This window comes from Chironomus tepperi, unplaced genomic scaffold (genome assembly GCF_022539635.2).
Source record: "Chironomus tepperi strain 1889 unplaced genomic scaffold, CSIRO-AGI_Ctep_v1 contig_44, whole genome shotgun sequence".
NCBI lineage: Eukaryota > Metazoa > Arthropoda > Insecta > Diptera > Chironomidae > Chironomus > Chironomus tepperi.
The window spans coordinates 1-19,511 of NW_027226166.1; the positions used below are offsets into that span (position 1 = coordinate 1).

The following is a 19,511-nucleotide window of genomic DNA, read 5'->3' on the forward strand; positions in this document are numbered from 1 at the left end:
ACATTAGTCATCATGTTTAGTCACTGATTCTATTGTCTTATAGCTATAATGATCATGTGTCTTTGTGTACCTGTATATTGAGTGTAAATCATTGTAGATATTCAGTATGAATGGATTTGCATAGCTAATTGACTTATAGAAGGAATTAACTTGATGAATTATATCATCTGATGAGTTGTAGTCTTCCTGACTTGAATAGCTTGATATTATCATTGATTTAGTTGATGCCTTGATATTATTGTAGTATTTTGGACCGATTAAGCTGAGATTGTTCTGAAATTTAATGTTTTAATTGGAAATTGTTCATTTTCTATGTAATTGGAACTGGAGGGGGTGGCGGGGGATGGAAGGGGGACCCCAACCCTAATATTATCCAGATCTATTTGACTGTTAAGGTGCCAAGCTTCTCTCCTTGACTATGACAGCAAGATTTCCCCCTGCCTGAGGTGTAAACAGAACTTCACCACCCTGCACCCTGGGGTAAATAAAGTATGTCTCCCCTCTGTGCCACCATGGCGTATATAGAACTTCCTCTCACCATCACCTCGAGGGGTAAACAGAACTTGTCCTCTTTTTACCCCGTAGGGTATAGAACTCCTCCTTATCTTCGCCCTGGGGTAGGTATAGAATGACTCCCCCTTCTCCCTGGGGCAGGGATGGAACTTCTACTTCCCTTTGCCCCGAAGTGTATACAGAACTTCTTTCAACTGTACCCCGGGGTATATAAGGAACTCTACCTTTCATTCACCCCTGGGCTTAATCTCCCCGAGTGAGAACTCCCCCATCCCCTTCGTACCAAGTTGTAGAAAATGATTTCTTGATCCACAACCTTGATATCCATTACCCCCCACCCCTCATGCAAGAAGGATGGGGAATGAGAGTTTTGATCATACCCCGAGGCAGAAATCATCCCTTTTTCATAAAAAAATACTGTTACGTAACATTTAAATGACCCCTTAATTGACTTACATTCTTCATATAATCCTGTACATACACAAGATAGTCAGGCTCGATACCAGCAAACTCAAATGTCATCTTAGTAATGCCATAAATCACAATTTTATCACTAACTTTCATTAATCCATTTTTAATTAAACAATTTACATCCAAATTATCAGAATAGTCAGCTATAGCTACATTGATGATTCCATTGCGAATTTCACTTCCGTTACCGATAACATCATTGAAAAATTTACCAAATTTAATGCATTGAATTGCAAGATTATCAAATTTTGTGGATGTTAGGTTGTAAATGTCACCTCGAATTAGAGGAAGTAGCTGTATCAGTACAATTAAAGCTTCCTTCATGTTCACTTGACTGACTGTTGAATAAAGAAAATTTTGAAAAATTTGTACTGATTTTATACAAAATTTTTTTACATTATTGAAGGCATTTGATTGGCTGGTTGTGGACAGTTATCGACAGTAATTGATCTGGTTTGGATGTTTGTACCTTAATATTATGGACAGTTATGCTGATTTATTGATATCAGCAGGTGAAAATTGCATTTAATTCATGTGGAAACAGGGCGGACATGGATGAACGGACAGGACATGTGGAAACAGTGTGGACATGGAGGCACGGACAGGACATGTGGAAACAGTGCGGATATGGAGGAACAGACAGGACATGTGGAAACAGTGTGGACATGGAGGAACGGACAGGACATGTGGAAACAGTGCGAACATGGAGGAACGGACAGGACATGTGGAAACAGTGCGGACATGGAGGAACGGACAGGACATGTGGAAACAGTGCGGATATGGAGGAACGGACAGGACATGTGGAAACAGTGCGAACATGGAGGAACGGACAGGACATGTGCTAAAACTAAATTTTTTCAAACAAATTTTCATAACGGTTTTTTAAAATTCAAATTCATTGAATCATTAAAAACATCAACACAATCAAGAAATTTGAATGTTTTAAGCAAAACAATCAACATTATCAAAATAAATGAATGTTTTTGCCTGTGGAAAATTTTGTTTTTGATGTGAATTTCAGGGATGTTGAAAGCAATCAGATTCCATTGGCAGGATAATAACATTATAAATCATATAAGTAAGATCGCTGGTTCAGACATGATATATGAATTCCTTTATATGCTGCTTGATGTTAAATTAACGACCATCAAAACTCTTCAGAACAAATTTCAACTAAAGTCGGTTGACATTCACATTTTACTGCACATAACTTCCACACATGATAATATAAATAATTTAAAATTAGCTAAATGACGTCTTTTTGAGACATAAAGCACTGGCTATACAGTAAAAAAAACCTAAAAATAAAAAATTATCAACATTAAATGTTCTCAAATGCTCGATTCGTGTGTTTTGTATAAAAGCAGTTCCTGTGCTGTTGTAGCTTCACTTTCAAATCATCTGTCTTAAGTTGAGGATCATTCTGAAGAAGCTGTGAGCTGTGCCTTGATTTGGTCAACAATTTCAATTTATATCCTGCATTTGGGGACTTTGTGTTGGACATAAAATTGTGAAAATGTTCAAAATAATTATGTGAGTTAAATTTGTTAATCTAGTTCAGCTTTATTGATGCTTAATTGTCTATTTTTAACTTATTCTACTAGATTGATTCTGTGCATGACTTTGACACTTGCTGGATCATCACAATCAGCATCGATTTGATTGTCAATTTGTATCAGGTTCATTGGAGCTCATTTAGGAACAATTTATTATTGCCATGTTAAAAATCCAGTCTCAATAACTTCACTTGATGCAGCACAAATCGACTCGGTGACTGGCACACATCTGGCTGGCTATAATAATGACAATGTTGAGGCTTTTCTGGTTCGTACTAAAGGACAAATTCATTTTTTTCCACGTGGATTGAACAAAATCTTCAAAAATCTTAAAACAATTCAAATTGCTCACACAGGACTTAAGGAAATTCATCAAAGTGACTTGAAACATTTACCAAATTTAAAGTATCTTTAATTTGTATGCAAATAGTTTAGAAATATTGGAAAAAGATTTATTCGAGTTTAATCCTGATTTAGAGTACATTGCTTTACATTCTAACAAAATTGCACACATTGATCCAAATGTGTTTGACAAGCTGACTAAACTGAAGACTTTGTACCTTAGGTCAAATCCATGTATTCACATGGATGCTTACGACAATCCAACAGCTGTTCAAAATGTCATCACAACAGCAAAAAACCAATGCACAACTTCAGATTATTCAAATTTGGAGCAAAAAGTCAAAAACCTCGAAGCTGAATCTTCAGCATTAAGTTCAGAACAATTCAAGGAAAAACTGGAAAAATTGGAAAATGAGGTGAAAAATTCAAAATTTCAAAATTCGTTCCAAAGCAAACTTCAAGGCATAAGAGCTGGTCAAGCTAAAAAGGAACAAGAAGAAACCACAACAGCCACAACCACAACGGAACCAACAACAACAACACAACCAGCAACAACAACAGAAAGCTCAAAATTCGAGACATGTTCAGCATTAGAGTCCAAAGTTGACAAAATGACAGAAAATTTGATAGATTTGATGACCCTTGCTACAAATGGAACCGATACTCAGCAATGTGCAGCACTTATCAACGAAAATTTCACAAAAATGAGTCAAAATATCGCAAAAATTGATGATAAATTGAGTGGAACTGCTGCAGTACAGCCAACAGCCAATTCGATGCACTGAAAGATGATTTAAGGAACCACAATGAAGACATGGACACAAAATTGGAAATTCTTGATGAAAATGTTCAAAATACCAAAACAGCAATGCTCAGAGAGATCCAAAACATTAAAAATGCAGCCAATGATTGATCATGCTGGACTTTTATCATCATTGAGATTCAGAACTGACAAGATTGAGAAGGCAATGAAGGAACAAGACCGGAAAAATCGATGAATTAGACTGAAAATGGATGAAAACTTTGCTAAAATTATGAAGGCACTAAAAATTAATGAATAAAGCATAACTAATAACTGCCAAATTTTGTGTAATTTTCCTCAATTTTCAGCTAATGTAAATCCATAATGAGCAGTTCCAATATTTTACATTCTCAAATGCTCTATTACAGTCTGTGTGACAATAAAACGGAACCGATCATGTAAAAGCCTAAAAAATGTGAAACATTGTTGGAACCGATGAAATCTATAGCACATAGCAGCAATAAGACAAGTACAAGAGTGTCCTGACAGTTCAGATGATGACTTATGTCAAGCATAGAATTGTTGAGCATCTAAAAATGTCATTTGAGCTGTAAATCCAGTCAATTTAATGACCAACTAGCAAGTAACTGAGTTGGGATAAATCAGACTAGGATAGAACATGGCTATGGACAGGCAGTTTCCCAACAAGTTGCCCTAAGCTGCTTAATTTCTTTTATTAGCCATAAAAATGCACCAAATTAAATTATTTTATGTAGCCAGGATGGAGTTGAGGTCCTGTACGTAGCCGATCTCAAATTTTGTCATCAAGTCGGTCAAACATTGTCGTTCCTTAATACTTCCTTCGCTGGTCGTACAAACCACTTGTAATCCTTGACCTTCTCCTAGACATCATCAGCTTCTCTCAATGAGTTCTTAGGCCTTCCTAGAGTCGGTGCTTTTGTCCGTTCAATTAAATGTCCATGTGTTAGTCGAGTATGTCCTAGTCTTAATCTTGTTATTACTGTCTGATTCTTCCATTTATCTATAGTCTTTTTCAGAGCTCCTAAATTAATTTCTTGGTTCCATTCTGACTGCCACCTTTGTAATAATCAATTCCTTCGCATATCTGCTTATGTCTGTGCTTACTATGTGCTGCTATCTTTTAAAGGTTTCTTTGGTTGCTTGTTTGACATTCCCAATAATACCATCATGACTAGATATCCACAAGAATTTAAAAGTCATTTTGTCTTCTTTTTCAAACTATTTTGTATATCCATTACCAATGGGCACTAAGAGAGTCGGTACATATGACGATTTTGTGATTCTTTTCCTATCTGCTATATCGATGACTTTTGAGATGACAAAAAGTTCTGTGCTGTATACAGAACAATAGTCATGACACTTATACCCGTGAACATTTCCTTCTTCGACCACAGCACATCCATAACCATCGTTAATTTATGATCCGTCAATGTATTAAGGATCGTGCATGTAAATTTGGTTAGTGAGATATCGTATTTGTGCCTTGTTTTAGTCCAGGGAGGGAAATATGTTAACTGTGTCTGGTTAATTTTTGTGTTACTATCAATGTTTAGTGGATGTAAGTCATGTCTCATTCGTTCATTGAGAATATTTGGTGTCATTTGTACTGTCTGTTAGGCTTGCGTAGAAGGGATGTTTGGGATTTGTTAGTACTTTACATGCATACTTTATTTGCTGTAGTGTTTGTTGATATTCTAGAGGATTTAGTCCTGTCTCAGCCTTCACACTTTTGTTCGGTGATATTACGAAGGCACCGATAGCATCATCTTGATATTTCAATTTGGTCCGTCCAGTTAAGTTTAGTGTCTGAAGTCATTCCTAGAAAGTAAATTTCTTCATACTTTCTACAGCATCGGAACTGAATGAAATCATGGATCACAATTGATCAACACGGGCAGCGAAGTAAGTAAGAAGATTAGGTTGGGTTGGGATAGATCAGGAATAATTTGAGTAAATAGAAACAATCTTTAAATTCATACAGCATTGCGCAATTTAGATGATAAGAACAAAAACGGCTGACTTTATGGACATGAAATAAGATTGCCAATGTTATTGACTTATTGATGACTTTATCAAGGACAATAACAAAGTCATCATGTGACGGATCAGCTAAGGACATGAGTAACATTAAATCAGCCAAGACATGATGGATATGATGTCCTATAAATGGTTACCTGGCCCTACAAGTCGGAGACCAGGAATTCTTGTTTTAAGCATCAAAAGCCTGTCTAGTCACAATCCTTAATTTGGATGATGTACAACGGTGATTCCGTATCTTAATTAACATCACACAAGTGTGAATCAAAGTAAAAAGAAGCATAACAAGCGATTGGACATGACGACATAGACACGATCATGACAGTCAACATTAAAGGCAATTTAAATAAAAAATATGATTAATAAAGAAGCAGTCACAATCTGTGGATGGTCAATGGGTTCAAAAATGATACTTTACAGCCTTGTATACAGTTTAAATGATAAGAACAAGTACAACGGCATCAAATAAGATTAAAAATGTATTCAGGAATGAGAAAGGCTAAATATCTACTAATGTACTGCAAACCAGGCTACGTCCCTGTTGTTACTTACTTGGCTGACCGTACAGATCATCTGTGATTCATGTCCTTCCTTAGTTTGCGTCTAAAGCTGACTATTTTGCTGGCAATGGCTTGACTATAGTTGACGACATGTTTATTACAGACAAAGTCTTTCCATGAGTTTTTTGGGTCACCTGCGTACTCTTATTCCATTTACAAGACATAAAAACTCTCCTAACACCATGTCCAGTCCAACAGAGCCGATTGAATGAGTCACTTTCCTTCTTTGATCCAATGATAAGTCTTAGTACTTCCTTTCAAATACATCAATTGCGTTCTCGTCTGCAACAATCATATTCTGTGATATGAAACCATAAAATAATTCACAAATAGCCAATAATCTGCATTATGCTGTCAAATCCAGTCAAATCATTTCCAACGGCTCAAGTACTCAAAGGTATCAAGGAGCCTGTTAGAGTTAAAAATGAAGTCCAGTGGACATGTAGGCACACTATATGCCTAACAGTAAGATACTATAAATGTATTAAATTGATTTAGACTTTATCAAGGACAGCATTTGAATGACGGTGCAACAAAGGATCTAAATTGCTTCCATTGAGAAGCTTCTGTGGATTCAGATTAAGACAAGAAGTTGACATTTCAGAATTATATCCAACTGAGTATCCACTCAAAATTCAAGCCAAAAAATGGACATCCTCATGTCTTGTCATCCACTACGTTATGCAGCCGTGTCCAAAGCAATGACATTGTGCTACTTGGAACTGCTGTTGAGATTAAAATTGTTTTGATGCTCAAAATGTATTAAATAAGCATGAATCATCCAACAGCAACCGCATCAAAATCAGCTCAAAATCCTTATCAATGATGAAATTCTCGCTGGTTTATTCCACTCAGAATCCGGATTTAACTTATCAGCAGTTCCAATACTCTCAAAAACTAGTCGCGTGTGATTTTGTGAAATAATTTTGTATAAAAGCAGTGCCTGTGCTGTTGTGGCTTCACTTTTAAATCATCTGTCTTAAGTTGAGGATCATTCTGAAGAAGCTGTGAGCTGTGCCTTGATTTGGTCAACAATTTCAATTTATATCCTGCATTTGGGGACTTTGTGTTGGACATAAAATTGTGAAAATGTTCAAAATAATTATGTGAGTTAAATTTGTTAATCTAGTTCAGCTTTATTGATGCTTAATTGTCTATTTTTAACTTATTCGACTAGATTGCTTCTGTGCATGACTTTGGCACTTCCTGGATCGTCACAATCAGCATCACTTGAGTGTAAATTTGTATCAGGTGGATGGAGCTCATTAGGGACAGTTTATTATTGCGATGTTCAAAATTCAGTCACAATAACTTCAATTGATGCAGCACAAATCGACTCGGTGACTGGCACACATCTGGCTGGCTATAATAATGACAATGTTGAGGCTTTTTATATTAATAGTAAAGAACAAATTCATTTTTTTCCACGTGGCTTGGACAAAATCTTCAAGAATATTAAAGGAATTACAATTTACTCCACTGGACTTAAGGAAATTCATCAAAGTGACTTGAAACATTTCCCAAATTTAAAGTATCTTGCTGTGTATCGAAATAATTTAGAAATATTGGAAAAAGATTTATTTGAGTTTAATCCTGATTTAGAGGTTATTTATTTATTTTCTAACAAAATTTCACACATTGATTCAAATGTGTTTGACAAGCTGACTAAACTGAAGACTTTGAACCTTTACTCGAATGTATGTATTAACATAAAAGCTTACGACAATTCAGCAGCTGTTCAAAATGTCATTAAAACAGCAAAGAAGCAATGCACAGCTTCAGATTATTCAAATTTGGAGCAAAAAGTCAAAAACCTCGAAGCTGAATTTTCAGCATTAAGTTCAGAACAACTCAAGGAAAAATTGGAAAATTGGAAAATGAACTGAAAAATTCAAAATTTCCAAATTTCTTCCAAAGTAAACTTCAAGGCATAAGAGCTGCCAAAAAGGCACAAGAAGAAGCCACAACAACCACAACCACAACGGAACCAACAACAACAACACAAGCAGCAACAACAGAAAGCTCAAAATTCGAGACATGTTCAGCATTAGAGTCTAAAGTCGACAAAATGACTGAAAATTTGGCAGATTTGATGACCCTTGCTACAAATGGAACCGACACTCAGCAATGTGCAGCACTTATCAACGAAAATTTCACAAAAATGAGTCAATATATCGCAAAAATTGATGAAAAATTGAGTGGAACTGCTGCACAGGTGATCAACAGCCAATTCGATGCACTGAAAGATGACTTAAGGAACCGCAATGAAGACATGGACACAAAATTGGAAATTCTTGATGAAAATGTTCAAAATACCAAAACAGCAATGCTCAGAGAGATCCAAAACATTAAAAATGCAGCCACGATTGATCATGCTGGACTTTTATCATCATTGAGATTCAGAACTGACAAGATTGAGAAGGCAATCAAGGAACAAGACCGGAAATTTGATGACCAAGTCCGTAAAATTGATGAATTAGACCGTAAAGTGGATGAAAAATTGGCAAAAATTATGAAGGCACTAAAAATTAATGAATAAAGCATAGCTGATAACTGCCAAATTTTGTGTTATTTTCCTCAATTTTCAGCTAATGTAAATCCATAATGAGCAGTTCCAATATTTTACATTCTCAAATGCTCCATTACAGTCTGTGTGACAATAAAACGGAACCGATCATGTAAAAGCCTATAAATGTGAGACATTGTTGGAACCGATGAAATCTATGGGACATAGCAGCAATAAGACAAGTACAAGAGTGTCCTGGCAGTTCAGATGATGACTTATGTCAAGTATAGAATTGTTGAGCATCTAAAAATGTCATTTGAGCTGTAAATCCAGTCAATTTAATGACCAACTAGCAAGTAACTGAGTTGGGATAAATCAGACGAGGATAGAACATGGCTATGGACAGGCCGTTTCCCAACGTTGCCCTAAGCTGCTTAATTTCTTTTATTAGCCATAAAAATGCACCAAATTAAATTATTTTATGTAGCCAGGATGGAGTTGAGGTCCTGTACGTAGCCGATCTCAAATTTTGTCATCAAGTCGGTCAAACATTGTCGTTCCTTAATACTTAATAATAGGCACAGACATTAATTTCTCTGTCAATTGAACTTCCATCGCTGGCCGTAGATATCAATTGAGATCCTTGACCTTCTCCTAGACGTCATCAGTTGGAATCACATCCAATAACAATCAATTGTACCACATACTGGATATCTACAGTTAATACTTGAATCCGAACTACACGCGAGCTGTGAATATTGCAATCCTGTAAGGTACACACGGTACACATTCCTAAAGACCTAGTAAGTCAGTAGAGTCAATTTATAATATAGAAGATTAGGTCGAGTTGGGATAGATCAGGAATAATTTGAGTAAATAGAAATAATCTTTAAATTCATACAGCATTACGCAATTTAAATGATAAGAACAAAAACGGCTGACTTTATGGACATGAAATAAGATTGCCAATGTTATTGACTTATTGATGACTTTATCAAGGACAATAACAAAGTCATCATGTGACGGATCAGCTAAGGACCTGAGTAACATTAAATCAGTCAAGACATGGATATGATGTCCTATAAATGGTTACCTGGCCCTACAAGTCGGAGACCAGGAATTCTTGTTTTAAGCATCAAAAGCCTGTCTAGTCACAATCCTTAATTTGGATGATGTACAACGGTGATTCCGCATCTTAATTAATGTCACACAAGTGCGAATCAAAGTAAAAAGAAGCATAACAAGCGATTGGACATGACGATATAAACACGATCATGGCAGTCAACATTAAATGCGATTTAAATAGGAAATGTGATTAATAAAGAAGCAGTCACAATCTGTGGATGGTCAATGGGTTCAAAAATGATACTTTTCAATCTTGTATACAGTTTAAATGATAAGAACAAGTACGGCAGCATCAAATTAGATTGAGAATGTATTCAGGGGTGATGATGATTAAAATAGAATAGAATAAAGATTAGGGTCCGCACTGCGATCTACGATCGCATTATCATGTTGTACCATCCCTGAGTGTCATTTAAAGGATTCCAATCTCCTTGATAAATTTAACAATGTCTGCGTATCGTTGCTTCCCTCTATTCTGAAAGTTAACTTTGTCATCATTGAAATGATTCCTTCTGTTCCTTAAAGCACCAACTAAGATACTAAGTTTATTTCTAGATAGTTCTAGAGCCTCTTCAAGTACCGTTTGTTGATAGGGCCTATCAATGCTTTAGCTGTAAGGGCTCCTACTTCCGAATTCCAGATATGAAGGTGCTGTCGGTTAAGCCATTCATGTATCTCAAGTTTAACAGTTTTGAATGTATAATATGGCTAGATATCGTATATAATGACTGAATATCCACTAAAGTACTGCAAACTTTTCTGCGTCCCCGTTGTTATTTACTGTGCTGACCATACAGGTCATCTGTGATCCATGTCCTTCCTTAATTTGGGTCTAAAGCTGATTCTATTGCTGTTGTGCATTAACATCTCAATCGACAGCGTCTTTCCCCCAAGTCTGTCATATACCTTAGTATTGTACTTGGAATTGTATCGACGACCAGGATGACAATAGTTTCGACGGTAATCATATAATCTATAACGGAACCAATAAAAATTCAGCTCAATTCTCTAAATTCACCAGCCAACTTCTCACACGTATCTATTTTATCCATAATTTTAGTCACTGTCGTTCCTTCATATGATGTCAAGTCATTACCAAGTGTCTGATTAATCGTATGTAGTCGATACCAAAGTATAAATGATGACAAAATGGATGCAAAAATTTTATTTCCATTTTTAAGGTTGCAGCACATGCTGACTTAATAAATTATTGAGATTTTTGTGAGTAGAAATTCCATTTTGATCCTTTTTTTATTGAATGACTGAGGAACGTTAGTGACTGTTTGGAATTTAACATTAGAGAATTGATGGTCGTCAAGTTTACGTGACTAATGACAGCTATGAGTAGATTTAATGGTAAAATGCATGATTTTAACATGACAATTTTGTGAACATCACAGCTATTGTATCAAAAATGTGATCATTAAAGTAGGAAGTTGTACACGGTGCAATGATGTACATAAACGGATGCTCAGATGTGCTGCATAATTTTCTACAATTGAAGTGTGTTGTGGCACTCAAGTATTGTTCTAATTACTATGCCAATGTTGTTAAGCATCAAAATCAGTCAGATTTAAATAAAAAGTAATTTGACCCCAAATTTTGATCCATAAACTCATAAAAATTATACAAAACAAAGTAAATGATTAGCAACAGCATCAAAATCAGCACAAAATCCTTATCAACGCTAAAATTCTCGCTGGTTTATTCCACTCAGAATCCGGATTTAACTTATCAGCAGTTCCAATACTCTTAAAAATTGGTCGTGTGTTTTTGGGAAATAATTTTGTATAAAATCAGTTCCTGTGCTGTTGTGGCTTCACTTTCAAATCATCTGTCTTAAGTTGAGGATCATTCTGAAGAAGCTGTGAGCTGTGCCTTGATTTGGTCAACAATTTCAATTTATATCCTGCATTTGGGGACTTTGTGTTGGACATAAAATTGTGAAAATGTTCAAAATAATTATGTGAGTTAAATTTGTTAATCTAGTTCAGCTTTATTGATGCTTAATTGTCTATTTTTAACTTATTCGACTAGATTGCTGCTGTGCATGACTTTAGCACTTCCTGGATCATCACAATCAGCATCGATTCATTGTCAATATGAATCAGGTTATTGGAGTGCATTCGGGACATTTTATCGTTGCGTTGTTCAAAATTCAGTCACAATAATTTCACCAGATGCAGCACAAATCGACTCGGTTACTGGCACACATCTGGCTGGCTATAATAATGACAATGTTGAGGGTTTTTATGGAACAGGCCAAATTCATTTTTTTCCACGTGGCTTGGGCAAAATCTTCAAAAATATTAAAGGAATTAGAATTGAAAGGACTGGACTTAAGGAAATTCATCAAAGTGACTTGAAACATTTACCAAATTTAAAGTATCTTAATATCTATGGAAATAATTTAGAAATAGTCGAAAAAGATTTATTCGAGTTTAATCCTAATTTAAATGACATTTTTTTATCTGCTAACAAAATTAAGCACATTGATCCAAATGTTTTTGACAAGCTGACTAATCTGAAGACTTTGTACCTTAACTCGAATGTATGTATAAGCATGGATGCTGACGACAATTCAACAGCAGTTCAAAATGTCATCAAAGCAGCAAAGGCTAAATGCACAACTTCAAATTATTCAAATTTGGAGCAAAAAGTCAAAAACCTCGAAGCTGAATCTTCAGCATTAAGTTCAGAAAACTCAAGGAAAAACTGGAAAAATTAGAAAATGAAGTGAAAAATTCAAAATTTCCAAATTTTTCCAAAGTAAACTCCAAGGCATAAGAGCTGGTCAAGCTAAAAAAGCACGAGAAGAAGCCACAACAACAACAACAACAACGGAACCAACAACAACAACAACAACAACACAAGCAGCAACAACAGAAAGCTCAAAACTCGAGACATGTTCAGCATTAGAATCCAAAGTCGACAAAATGAATGAAAATTTGGCAGATTTGATGACCCTTGCTACAAATGGAACCGACACTCAGCATTGTGCAGCACTGATCAACGAAAATTTCACAAAAATGAGTCAAAATATCGCAAAAATTGATGATAAATTGAGTGGAACTGCTGCACAGGTGATCAACAGCCAATTCGATGCACTGAAAGATGACTTAAGGAACCGCAATGAAGACATCGACACAAAATTAGAAATTCTTGATGAAAATGTTCAAAATACCAAAACAGCAATGCTCAGAGAGATCCAAAACATTAAAAATGCAGCCACGATTGATCATGCTGGACTTTTATCATCATTGAGATTCAGAACTGACAAGATTGAGAAGGCAATGAAGGAATTAGACCGGAAATTCGATGACCAAGTCAGTAAAATTGATGAATTAGACCAAAAATTGTCAAAAATTATGAAGGCACTAAGCATTAATGAATAAAGCAACAGTAAAAAGTGCAAAAATTTGTTGAAATTGAATTTTATTGCTTTTTTTTAAATTGTATTTAAGAATGAACTGCCTTTAATCAGCTTCAAAAAGGCACAATAAATTTATTGATGCACAATATTCAAATTTAATTTAATTTTAAAATTCATGATGAAAATTTAATAAGGAATTAATGTTTATAGATCATTGGATCTCCATTTTATAAGCTTAGGGGTAATTCACTTATTACGTAACATTCAAAAGTGGAAGCGGTAGTTATGCTTCATAATAAATGAGAGGAAGAAAAAATTTCATTTTTTTCAGAAGAGCTCAAAATCGAGACTTCAATTTATAAGTGACGTCATTAGCGTACGACTCGTTGTGGTCTGTTCACTTATTATGTAATGTTCTAAGAAAGTCCATACCCAACTTAGGGGGTCTGTCAAGAAATCAAAGTATCAAAAATCGTTTCTTTTTCACTTTACGTAATTGATGAACGAGCCCCTTTATGGACTGAACCAGTTAAAACTAGATTTATCCACTCTCTTCTTTATGGGGAGCTATGAATGTAATAAGTGATTTTTAATTTAATTTAATTTATGAGGTAGTTTTGTTGAGGATTGATATGAAGCTATAAGCATTAATTCAGGTAATTTTAAAGCCAAAAAAGCTTGCTTTTTAATCACAAATTTTGTACCAAAATTCCATAAAAATTAAACTTAATAAAATCAAAATTAATTGAATATTTAAGGATATTGTCAATGTGCCACTAATATTGTCATGTGACAGCAATTTATCACCATTACATAAATCTCGATCACAGATTTCACAATCCACAACTCTAATGTGATCGTTCTCTGTTGTCAGTGACTTTGTGACCATGTCACATGGTGAAATGACTTTGTAGTCTTCGTAGCATTCACGATATGATTGATAATCGCCATGTTCTGAAAATAAGAAGAAAAATGGGAATTTTGAGGTTCAGGTGGCTTCACACTAGAATTCAAGATTCAGGTGCCTTCACACTCGAATTCAAGGTTCAGGTGCCTTCACACTAGAATTCATGGTTCAGGTGACTTCACATTAGAATTCAAGGTTCAGGTGCCTTCACACTAGAATTCAAGGTTCAGGTGCCTTCACACTAGAATTCAAGGTTCAGGTGACTTCACACTAGAATTCAAAGTTCAGGTGCCTTCACACTAGAATTCAAGGTTCAGGTGCCTTCACACTAGAATTCAAGGTTCAGGTGCCTTTACACTAGAATTCAAGGTTCAGGTGACTTCACACTAGAATTCAAAGTTCAGGTGCCTTCACACTAGAATTCAAGGTTCAGGTGCCTTCACACTAGGTTTTTCAAATTCAGGTGCCTTCACACTCGAATTCAAGGTTCAGGTGCCTTCACACTAGAATTCATGGTTCAGGTGACTTCACATTAGAATTCAAGGTTCAGGTGCCTTCACACTAGAATTCAAGGTTCAGGTGCCTTCACACTAGAATTTAAGGTTCAGGTGCCTTCACACTAGAATTTTGAGGTTCAGGTGCCTTCATACTAGAATTCAAGGTTCAGGTGCCTTCACACTAGAATTCATGGTTCAGGTGACTTCACATTAGAATTCAAGGTTCAGGTGCCTTCACACTAGAATTCAAGGTTCAGGTGCCTTCGCACTAGAATTCAAGGTTCAGGTGCCTTCACACTAGAATTCAAGGTTCAGGTGCCTTCACACTAGAATTCAAGGTTCAGGTGACTTCACACTAGAATATTTGAGGTTCAGGTGCCTTCACACTAGAATTCAAGGTTCAGGTGCCTTCACACTAGAATTCAAGGTTCAGGTGCCTTTACACTAGAATTCAAGGTTCAGGTGCCTTCACACTAGAATATTTGAGGTTCAGGTGCCTTCACACTAGAATTCATGGTTCAGGTGCCTTCACACTAGAATTCAAAGTTCAGGTGCCTGAATTTTTGTCATACTTACTATCATTCAAAAAGACCCTCAAGCAGTACATTGTAGATTGTGCTAAGAATAATGATATATTCAATAATTTACTGTTAAACATGATTAACCTACAATAACTTACAAGCTATTGACACATTTAAAGCTGTTGCCAACTTTTGGTGATTCCTTCTCATCGTCTCGTTGGATTTACAGTCCTATAAGTTACAGTAAGTACAGTGTAGTAAGTACAGTAAGTACAGTAAGTACAGTAAGTACAGTAAGTACAGTAAGTACAGTAAGTACAGTAAGTACAGTAAGTACAGTAAGTACAGTACAGTACAGTACAGTAAGTACAGTAAGTACAGTAAGTACAGTAAGTACAGTAAGTACAGTAAGTACAGTAAGTACAGTAAGTACAGTAAGTACAGTAAGTACAGTAAGTACAGTAAGTACAGTAAGTACAGTAAGTACAGTAAGTACAGTAAGTACAGTAAGTACAGTACTGTGTCTGAACCCATGCATATATCCCTGCTACTTACAACAATTTGAATTGGTTGATGCATCTCGTCACATCCTTCATTTAAATTGGAATTACAGTGATAACAACTAAGACAGTTAGCTGTAAATGCACAAAAGTAATAAGATTTTTTGGTTTCACTTGACATGCTCAATGAGGTTGAATTCTAGTAAGAATATTCCAAGTAAATTCACATGATATGGGGACGTGCACATGTTACGTAACTCAAAAATTGACTATTTTTAAACTACCCCATTCCCCATTATAACAGCGTTACGTAATAAACGAATGACCCCTACGTATGGGGACGTTTATATATTAGGTAACGCTCATGAAGAGGGAAAGGAGAAGAATCGAGGATTGACCCACCTTAAATAACGGATTGAAAAGGGGATTGAGTCAAAAAGTCATATTTTCTTGTTACGTCATATGGGAATGGACCCCAAATGACTTCAATCAAAAAAAGTTCAATAAAATCAGCATAAATTCTTCTTGGCTGTAAATTTACAAATACAAAAATAATTTTCATCTTTTGCCACCAGTGCAATTTTCCTTTGAATTTTCCATCAATTTTCCATCAATTTTCCACATAAAAAAGTTCAAAAACTCACCAAATTGACATAAAAATCCAACAAAAAATATCAAATTAATTAAATTATTTAAAAATTTTGACATTTTAACTACAAATACAATTAAATGTTAAATAATTAGAGGAACTGCGTCGTTGCTTGTAAAAGCTCTATTGCCTACTGCTCAGAAAAAAAAGCTTTTTGCGCGCTATCTCACAAATATTTTCTTAAATTTTGCACATTTTTTTGTATTTTATGGAATATTGACGGCATCAGTTCCTTTACATCTGTTGTTCCTTCATGTGGAACTGAAATATAGTCAATTGACCAAATGTCCAGGTGTGTATCTACCTTGGTGTCATGTCCAGGGGGTTATGTAGTGGGGATTCATACAATATACTTGATGATCATGTCCATAAGCGCTGCTTTCAGCTCTTTGGCTGCTTGACCTTGTTGATCACAAGCCATAGAATAAAATACAATGTAGAATTTGCTTATAGCAACAGCACTGCGATCGATAATCTTTTGTACCATCCCAAATTCCCTACAAAATGCCCATGTCCTTGAAAAAGCCAAAAATATCCAAATAGTGCTGTTTTTGGTATATCCTCAACAACCGCAAAATTCAAATCACAAGCTATACAGCAATCACTTTGTCGCTGGCCGTACAGATTAAGTATGTATGTAGTAGTATTCTTTATTTACCATAAAGGTATTTTGATTTACAAATGAGATTGATACAGTTGAATTTTTTGGTACACAGTATTTTAAGACACATTGATATGTAGGATCAAGTTAACAATTATTCAAATCTAGGTTTCAAATAAATTTAGGCTCTCGTTTCGGCGGCTATCTAGTAATATTACGTGATACTTTTCAGGTTTGTTCTATCCAATTCCAATCATTAGGTAATCTAGTAGCTCTCGTCCCTTTTGTTTCTCGCTACACTTCAAGTTTATGACCCGTTCCTTAATCCAACGTTGCCCAGAATTTCAAATTAGGCTTGGATTCGTACATTAAGCAGTCGAAGCATCTAAAACTTCCGAAAAAGAACAAATTTGAAACAGTTGGATTCGAACCGACGACCTTCGAGACCATACCAAATTTGAGCCAAGCGCCTTACCTATTTGACTAGCAAGGCACCTTTCTAACTGCTTAAGTATGATCCAAGACATCCCTCAATTGGCACCTGAAGCTAGATTTATTGACACACCTTAGCCAGGGCACACCTTAGCCAGGACACACCTTTAGCCAGGACGCACCTTAGCTAGGACACACTAGCTAGACGTGCAATTCTTAGCCAGGACGCACTCCAGCTTGTGACATACTTCAATTCAGAACATACTCCTTAGCTAGACACACCTTAGCCAGGACATATTTAGCCAGGGCACATATTTGTCCAGGGAACACATTGTCCAAAGAACACATTGGACATGGTACATCTTAACCAGGACACGCATTGGACATGACATACCAGTCAGGACACATTTAGCCAGGACACACATTGTCCAGGGAACACATTGGACATGGTACACCTTAGTCAGGACACGACAGTCAGGACACACACATTGGACACGGTATACCTTAGTCAGGACACGTATAGTCAGGACACCTAGTCAGCTCTATCGCTGAATAACGCTTGCTAATTACCAATTCCCAATGTGATGCTATAACCGGAATGGTTAAGTACTTCAGCTCATAATCATTATAACACCGATCCAGTGATCATGGGTTCGAAACCCGCATGGTAAATTTGTCACGTCCTTTTTCGAATCATATGAAGCGTAATGTGGCACTCTCTAATTGGCAAAATTTTAATGAAATAAAGAGCTGTCTTCAAACATTATTTATGTTACGGCAACGGCCCCCGTACGCCCCAGCCAAGGAAGTAAGTAAGTGTTAATGGCTCACAGCCTCCATTTGTAGCTAAAGGCACAGGCGTCATCAAAGGTGTGGTTCTGATCCTACTCATAAGCTGCAGGTCTATTGAGTGTGTCTGGCAAAACCCTTACTCGTTAAGCCATTATTAATGGCGAATCGCCCCAGCGCAGCTCTGGATCCTTCAAAAATATCCTGAATTGCTAAAGGTCCAAGCTACATAGTGGGATGTTGACGGTTTGGTTGATACAGCATGCGTTGGTTTACCATTTCTACTGGAAAACCACAGCCCGATTTGGATCCTAGGTTACTTTCCATATGACTTATTGCTGGCTGTATCAAAGCTTGTCCATATTCTCAGTTTTTGTCATCTAACTGACATTCCTTCATTACTGTCCTTAAGACATGTTGTACCTGGACGCCTTTTCCCTTGTGGATTCCATCCAGTGCATAGCAAGCTTCAGTCTCTCAAGGTGCTGTGCCTTCACAGAATGTATTGGCATATCCATAAAAATAAATCTAAAACCCCCAAAAAAGAATTAACGTCTTTTAAAAATTCAAATTTCTGCCATCTACCGTCAATTCCCATAAATCCCATAAACCCACAAAAAAAAGAGATTCTCAAGCACATGCTTTATCAATCACAAACTAATCACTTAATCCGTACATACTCAGAATTAGAGCAAGAACTCGAAAAAAAATTTTCAATTTTTTCATTTTGGATCAAAAATTGGGTTTATAATTTGTATTCAAGTACATACATAAGCGAAAGTACTGAAAGTCTATTGCTAAAAAAAAAAAATTGAGAGAAAAAAAAAAAAGGCAATTTTGAGAGTATTCGGCCATTTGTTAGGTGCTGACGAGAGATAGAGACACACAAAAATATTTTATATAGTCAGTCTGACTTCTCAATCGCGACGGTTGGAAGAAGCAAATTTTTTTTCGGGTGTTTTAAAATTAAAAACAAAAAATTTTTTTTGTTGCTGTCAACTTGAAAAATAAAGGAAGTGCTATAAAGTAACAAGAGACATAAATAAAAAAAAAAGTCCATCGTACGGCATAAAAAATTCTATTAAAGGAATCGACGATGGAGAATACATATGGTATTGGTATAGCAAATCGCTATGAATTATTCTATGACTGGGGATGATGTGACTGATTTTGAGACGGTTGTGGACAAAGAAGAAGAAGGATAAAGGTCTTGTTGGTGTAACGACAACGGCATCAGTACCAGTAACGGTACCATTGGCACCAAGAAAATCATCGGAAAAGGAGAATACAGTTAACCAAAGGGACAACAACAGCAGCAATTGACAACGCAAAAGGCACAACCACAGGA

At 36.0% G+C, this 19,511-nt stretch overlaps 1 protein-coding gene and 1 long non-coding RNA gene across 2 annotated transcripts; one reads left to right on the forward strand and one right to left on the reverse strand.

Moving 5' to 3' along the window:
- Window positions 1–11,684: 11,684 nt before the first annotated feature.
- LOC139099215 (uncharacterized) lies at window positions 11,685–13,415 on the forward strand. The gene is made up of 2 exons (XR_011545279.1): window positions 11,685–11,860; window positions 11,932–13,415. It is a non-coding gene; the product is annotated as an uncharacterized lncRNA (long non-coding RNA).
- LOC139099210 (uncharacterized) lies at window positions 13,356–16,469 on the reverse strand. Its single transcript, XM_070651614.1, has 5 exons — window positions 16,337–16,469; window positions 15,748–15,827; window positions 15,351–15,423; window positions 15,248–15,289; window positions 13,356–14,221 (listed from the first exon to the last, which is right to left on the reverse strand). The coding sequence occupies exons 1-5, from the start codon at window positions 16,398–16,400 to the stop codon at window positions 13,953–13,955; spliced, it is 528 nt and encodes a 175-aa protein (XP_070507715.1). The 5' UTR covers window positions 16,401–16,469; the 3' UTR covers window positions 13,356–13,952.
- Window positions 16,470–19,511: the final 3,042 nt, after the last annotated feature.

Bases quoted from the DNA above. Each gene is read 5' to 3' on its own strand.
- LOC139099210 (XM_070651614.1), bottom strand. From the start codon at position 16,400: ATGTCAAAATTTTTAAATAATTTAATTAATTTGATATTTTTTGTTGGA. The intron at 15,828-16,336 runs GTGAGTTTTTGA...GTGCATTTACAG, and splicing joins TGGATTTTTATGTCAATTTG to CTAACTGTCTTAGTTGTTAT. The intron at 14,222-15,247 runs GTAAGTATGACA...TCTTATTTTCAG, and splicing joins GAGGGTCTTTTTGAATGATA to AACATGGCGATTATCAATCA.